Raw genomic sequence first — 7138 nt, forward strand, 5'->3', positions numbered from 1 at the left:
TTGAAAATTAAAAAATCTACATGATTTGGATGTTTGGTTGTTGATTTGATCGAATTTTTCATGTGGGTTGAGTTTTTTATCACTATTTTATGATATTTTTCGATGGTGGTAATTAAATTTTTCAAGTGAGTTGAGTTTTCCGACGAAAATTTGACGGAATTTTCACCGGAAAACCTGGCAGGTGTCGTTGTGTGGAGGTGGACGGACTTGGATGGGGGTATGTTTAAGTGTTGGAATGTAGGGGTGGATGGGGACGTGTGTACAGGTGGGGGTAGACGGGAGAGGAGGGGGGGAGGGGGGGTTATGAAGAAGATGAAAAATGGGGGGTGAGGTATTTTTTTAATTTAAAATATTTTATATTTTAAAATATGTATATATATATATATATATAAATAATATTTATATATATTTTTATATAGATATATATTAAAATATTAAAAAAATACTTTATTTACTTGGCTATGACGTGGCGGTGATCTGGCGTTGACGTGTCAGCGAGTGTGATGCACTCTCCCTCATGAGAGTGGTATTATATATTAAGAGGGGAAATTAATTCACTATAAAGATATTAAGGGGGGTAAATAATTATTCGTAAAGTTTAAGTGCTAAACTAAGTTATCGGGACAAGTTCAGGGAGGTTTTGATGTATTATCTCTACATGTGCATTTAAAAGTTTGTAATAACATGCAATCACGAACATTTATTTATAATAGAGATATGAAATATGTGATTTATTAATGTAGAGTCTTAAAATATTCTGATACATTATTTATGAATTATGATTTACTCATTGTTTAATTAAACTTGTATAAGTGTTTGAGAAGAAAGGGTGGCTCAAGAGAATATTTTAAAACTTTAAATTAAACTACTCATATCTTCATAGTAATAAATAATATTTTTATAATAGCATTCAAAGTAATGTATTGGAAAGACACAGTTAACGTCTTGTTAACTTGAATCAATTCTTAATAGTACAAATAATAATATTACTATGTGAAATACAATTCTACACTAAAAATAATAATTATGAAAAAACAAAAAAAGAAGGCCACATCAGTTTTTTTTACTTATTAGTATATGTATATTTTTAAGGGCTCAAATTAAAATTTGATTTTAGACTACTAATTTTATTGAGACGATCTTGTAGAGAAGTTCTGATAGTTTTTGTTAGAGGTAGTTCAGTATTCGATTTGGTATTTTCAAAGTTCGAATTTGATAATTAGGTGATCGATATTTGAAAGTAAATACCACATATCATACTTTTAAACATCAATTTGATAATTCGATAATCGGTAAATTAAACTTCGATTGGAGTGGTATATTTAGTAATACCATGTTAAAGTTGGAGATGTGCGACAACTTTTAAACTTCAAAGAGTATATTTAATAAAATCCTATTTAGTATTCTTTTTTTCTGATTTTTACGAGTATATTAGCAAGGTCCAAGAAATTCTTTGGAATGACTAATACTATTGTCTATTGGGTTAGTTAGACACATCGTATTATATTATATTTTATATCTATATATTAAATAATTTGATATTCGATAAATACCAAATACTAAATGGTATTAATATCTTGTACCAAATTTAATCTCGAATACCAAAATATTAAAATTTCACCCCCAAATATTATATCAATATCAAATTATCGAATATCAATTACTAAATTTTTTAATTCAGTTCGATAATTTAATTTTTGATATTTTATACTCAACCCTAATTTTCATACGTTTGGAGACTTTCATGTTTATAAGAAAAATACTACTAAAAATTTTAAATTATATATTCAAATAAAATTTCAATTTTAAATTAGTAAAATGTAACATCACTATATTTTCATATCATGTTCAAACAACCTCAGAAATTCTAAAGATGACAAAAATGACACTCACTTAAGAATGGACCACCTCAATCATTTAAAAATAAATATCAATTATATGTATAATATGTCGATAATAATCTTTTGATTTAACATGCTTAGATGGAGGTTGACAAGATAAATACACTTACCTAAATTTAATCTACCATTAATAGAAACGAATAAGAATGAGCAATCATTAATACCATTGGCTAAGATTAACTTAATGAAATTCTCTCGTATAGTTGGAGGGATGTTGGTGTTTCATATTAAAAAATAACTATTATTTTAATTCAAATCCAAATTTAAAGGATTATTTTAGATTTTCTTCTCACTCTAAAAAGTGGCTAACAATTTGTTGTTTTGTAAGACACATTTATGAATTTATTTGAATTTACTAGAAAATTTAATGAAGTTGAATAATCATCAGTTTAATAGTAAAGGGAAAATCTACAAGCTTTCCGAGATAGAAATTACTTAGTTGAGAAACTAGGTCGATACTATTTGCACAATCTACTTATGTCATAAGTTAAGACTAGTATCTACAAATATGATCAGACTCAGATTCATAATTTATTTTTTATTGGTTTCATTAAGGTCGTTGGCATTGTACCTATTATATTTTTAATATTATAGAATCATATTGTTTATTATATTGATAATATATTTTTATGTAAGTTTATACTATGTAGTAAAAATACTGAATTCAAATAAATTTGATACAACTTCTTGCACATACCCCTGGATGTGGTCATTCTCATGGAGAGATTCAGCAGAATTCAGTAACTTTGACTCAAATCTTATATATGTATTAAGAGTTTCACTAAATATGTAGACAAATTAAATTTAGAATTGATTTTACCAACACTTGAGACCACTCATGTATAATTGAGAACCCATATATAGAACAAAATGCAGCAGCGGATCGACTAGTTAACGAGGGCTCAGCCATTCAATTCACAGAAAAGTCGATCTCTGCATCAATGCCGCCTTCTTTTGTATTAAGCTATCTTCTAGATGATATCAGTGGAAAAACTTTTAGACGTGTTGTTAAACACCATATTTTGGGTCCTCTGGCGACCAGTGAACACTATTTATCATGCCCACAAGGTCGGGATGTGGCCCTGACTAACTCTTTTGTTACTCCTACGGACGAAAGGAGCGTTAACCCTCCCCTCCCCACTAAACTCAATACAACTGCTACTCTTATTGACCCAAAAAAAAAAGAGAACCCATAAAGTTCAAATAATCAAAAAAGCTGCATATGCCCTCAATCAAACTGACAAATCTTGATCAACGTACAATAAATCCATGCAGAAAAATAAATAGTAGATAAATAAATGAGATGCAGTATATTTGGACAGCTCTTGATGAGTATAAAGAGCTTTATTATATGTAGATGTTATTCTCTTAGGTGAGGTTGCAAGTGGAGGGGTATCAACATAAAGGTTCTTTCTTTACATCTCTCACTTTCAGTACATCAAGCACCAAAATGTTCCAATCAATCATCCCTTTTATATATTTCTCCTCCATCATCTCCTCTACAACAACCAAAATAATACAACCACTTTAATTTCCTTCCTCTCTAGGAAAACCAAAAAAGAAAAATTAACCAAATTTAATACAATGACCATGCACAAAATTATCACACTTGTGTTTTTTCTCACTTTGTCTAGCTTTGTTCAAGGCACCACAAAAAATGATCAATCTGAATTCTTTGTTGTCATGAAGAAGTATGTCACAGGGAATTCTTTGTCTAATTGGGATATTGATAAACCAATTTGTCAATATAAAGGAATTGGCTGTGATGAACAAGGGAATGTTATCAAAATTGATGTTACAGGTTGGTCTTTATCAGGCCAATTTCCTGATGATGTGTGTACTTATTTTCCAAGATTACAAATTCTTCATCTTGGTCATAACAATTTCCAAGGTGGTTTTCCTAGGAACATCACTAATTGTTCTTTCTTGGAACAATTGAACATGACTAAAACATCATTAACAGGACAGTTGCCTGACTTGTCACCTATGCAGTCTTTGAAACTACTTGATCTTTCCGTTAATCAACTGACGGGGGATTTTCCATCGTCAGTTTTTAATCTTACCAATTTAGTCTTCCTCAACTTCAACGAAAATCGCCATTTCAATCCATGGCAATTGCCTGAGGACATTTCCAGGCTTACACAACTCAAGTGGATGATTTTGACAGCATGTAAGCTGCATGGGACAATTCCAGTGTCAATACGTAACATGACATCTCTTGTTGATCTTGAATTAAGCGGGAATCGCCTTGTTGGTAAGGTGCCTAGAGAACTCGGGCAGCTAAAGAATTTGAAACTCCTTGAGCTTTACTACAACCTACTCGAGGGTGAAATCCCCGCGGAGCTAGGGAACTTGACAGAACTTGTGGACTTAGATATGTCCACGAACAATTTCACAGGAGAAATTCCAGAGTCTATAAGCCGCCTTCCTAAGCTGGAAGTCTTGCAGCTTTACCATAACGCGCTTTCAGGAGAGTTTCCAGCAGCACTTGCAAATTCAACAACCTTAACCATCCTGTCCCTTTATGACAATCACTTTACAGGAGAAGTACCACAGAACTTTGGCCTTTCATCAGCTTTGTTGGCTTTGGACTTGTCAGAAAATCAATTTTCTGGAAAGCTACCGCCTTTTCTGTGTAGTGGAGGTAAACTGAGTTACATTCTTTTACTTCAAAACATGTTCTCGGGTGAACTCCCTGAAGGATATGTAAAGTGTGAGTCTGCTCTTCGCTTTCGAGTGAATTACAATCAGTTGGAGGGAAGAATACCACAAGAGCTTTTTACTCTCCCACATGTTTCGATTATTGATTTGAGCTATAACAATTTCAGTGGTTCCATTCCCACAACAGTTGGAAGTGCTAAGAATTTATCAGAATTGTTTATGCAAAGTAACAAGCTTTCAGGTTTGCTTCCTTCTGAAATATCTGGCTCTACTAGTCTTGTGAAGCTTGATCTTAGCAACAACCTCTTGTATGGTCCAATTCCTTCTGAAATAGGTAACTTGAAAAGCCTCAATTTGTTGCTCCTGCAAGGTAACAAGTTCAATTCTTCGATCCCCGAGTCACTTTCTTTGCTTAAATCGTTGAATTATCTTGACTTGTCAAGTAATCTTTTGATGGGAGAGATCCCTGAAAGCCTTGGTCAATTGTTACCAAATTCCATGAACTTGTCAAATAATTTGCTTTCTGGTCCTGTACCTCTTTCGTTTATAAAGGGAGGTGTTCTGGAAAGTTTTTCAGGCAATCGGGGACTTTGTGTCCCTTCCTCTTTGAATTCATCAGGCACGAGTTTTCAAACATGTTCACATAGTTATAACCATAAGAAGAGAAACAACATTGTTTGGGTTATTGGGACATCAGTTGGAATAGTCATTGTCGGATTAGTCTTGTTTCTCAAACGATGGTTTGGTAACAAAAAGGCGGTCATGGAACAGGATGATCATTCCTTGTCATCCTCATTTTTCTCCTATGATGTTAAGAGTTTCCATCGATTGAGTTTTGATCAACGTGAAATCTTTGAAGCTATGGTTGAGAAGAACATTGTTGGATATGGAGGGTCAGGAGCTGTCTATAAGATCGAGTTGAGTAATGGAGGAGTAGTTGCTGCAAAGAAGCTGTGGAGTCATAAACATAAGCATTCGGTTTCTGAGGATCAATTGATTTTGGACAAGGAACTTAAGACAGAAGTCGAGACTCTTGGTAACATAAGGCACAAAAACATTGTGAAGTTGTACTGTTATTTCTCAAGTTTGGACTGCAGCTTATTGGTTTATGAATACATGCCTAATGGGAACCTTTGGCATGCTCTTCATGGAGGGAAATTCGTGTTGGATTGGCCTATTCGTCATCAAATTGCACTCGGGATAGCTCAAGGATTGGCCTATCTTCACCACGATCTTATGCCACCGATTGTTCACAGAGATATCAAATCCACGAACATCCTCCTGGATATTGATTATCAGCCAAAAGTCGCCGATTTTGGCATAGCCAAAGTTTTGCAAGCCAGAGGAGGCAAAGATTCCAGCACCACAGTTATTGCAGGAACTTATGGTTACTTGGCACCAGGTATAATTTTCTCAATTCATAATCATCGCTTCAATCTTTTTGCTTTAGAGTTGTATATATAACAATCTTGATTGAGTATTATGATGGTTTTTTATGTGCAAATAACATCCCATATGCTCAAGTAGTAGAATTCAACCCTTTATATTGAACATCATTTACACAAGTAAGTTGAAAGTTGCAATATCTTATGTGAGGTTATTTGAGTGCATATATCATTCTACTTTCTTAATTATGGCTCTTTATGTGCAAATAACATGCCATATGGTCAAGTTACAGAATTTATGTTAGACTGAACTATCATTTAACACAAATGTCAACTCAATTTTGGTTCAATGTGGTTGTAACAGAGTATGCATATTCATCAAAGGCAACTACAAAGTGTGATGTCTATAGCTTTGGAGTAGTCTTAATGGAATTGATCACTGGAAAGAAGCCAGTGGAGCCAGAATTTGGTGACAACAAGAACATTGTTTATTGGGTATCAACAAAAGTGGAGACTAAAGAAGGTGCATTTGAAGTGTTGGATAAAAAAGTCTCAGATTCTTTCAAGGAAGACATGATTAAGGTTCTACGTATAGCTATACGATGTACGTACAGTACACCAACGCTTCGCCCTACCATGAACGAAGTTGTTCAGCTGCTAATCGAGGCGGATCCTTGCAAGTTCAACTGCTGCAACATGTCAAATAATAATAAGAAGAAGAATGACACAGAATTAGAAGTGATCAATAAGCCAAAGAGCATATCTGAATTGTGAATTTAGTATATATCAGATTAGTATAAAAGGTATATAGAATATGAGTACTGAGATATTACAACCCCAAGAGAATCAGTCTTTTATGTTTTCTAATAAATTGTACTCCAATATTAGTATATAGATTCTCTGATTAGTACTATAACTTTGCTTTTATATTTTTGGCCTGTTGTAAGTATTTGGGAATTTATGAACAATACAACAGCTTTATTGTAACGCATAGAATATTTGTGTTATGGAGTTCTTGTTGGATATCCCACATCCATCATGGGGATGTGGTCCTTTTTGTCTCGTTATATCATCTTGGCAATTCTTATACTTCGAATTAATTTTTGAAGTCGGGTTAGATTAAAATTTCATTTTATTACATCGTGATATTAGAGTCAAACTCATTTCATCAATTCTTGATCATATTATGTT

General features: G+C 33.3%; 1 protein-coding gene across 1 annotated transcript; it reads left to right on the forward strand.

The window, feature by feature from the left end:
- The first annotated feature begins 3230 nt into the window (after positions 1-3230).
- LOC107867314 (receptor protein-tyrosine kinase CEPR1) lies at positions 3231-6938 on the forward strand. Its single transcript, XM_016713485.2, has 2 exons — positions 3231-5964; positions 6312-6938. Exons 1-2 carry the CDS (start codon positions 3486-3488, stop codon positions 6719-6721), a joined length of 2889 nt encoding a protein of 962 aa, XP_016568971.2. The 5' UTR covers positions 3231-3485; the 3' UTR covers positions 6722-6938.
- The last annotated feature ends 200 nt before the right edge of the window (positions 6939-7138 follow it).

This window comes from Capsicum annuum, chromosome 4 (assembly GCF_002878395.1).
Source record: "Capsicum annuum cultivar UCD-10X-F1 chromosome 4, UCD10Xv1.1, whole genome shotgun sequence".
Lineage (NCBI taxonomy): Eukaryota > Viridiplantae > Streptophyta > Magnoliopsida > Solanales > Solanaceae > Capsicum > Capsicum annuum.

What these genes read in the sequence shown, in the direction of transcription:
- LOC107867314 (XM_016713485.2), top strand. Translation starts at nt 3,486, where the DNA reads ATGACCATGCACAAAATTATCACACTTGTGTTTTTTCTCACTTTGTCT. An exon ending in TTATGGTTACTTGGCACCAG is followed by an intron (nt 5,965 to 6,311) that starts GTATAATTTTCT and finishes TGGTTGTAACAG; the next exon opens with AGTATGCATATTCATCAAAG.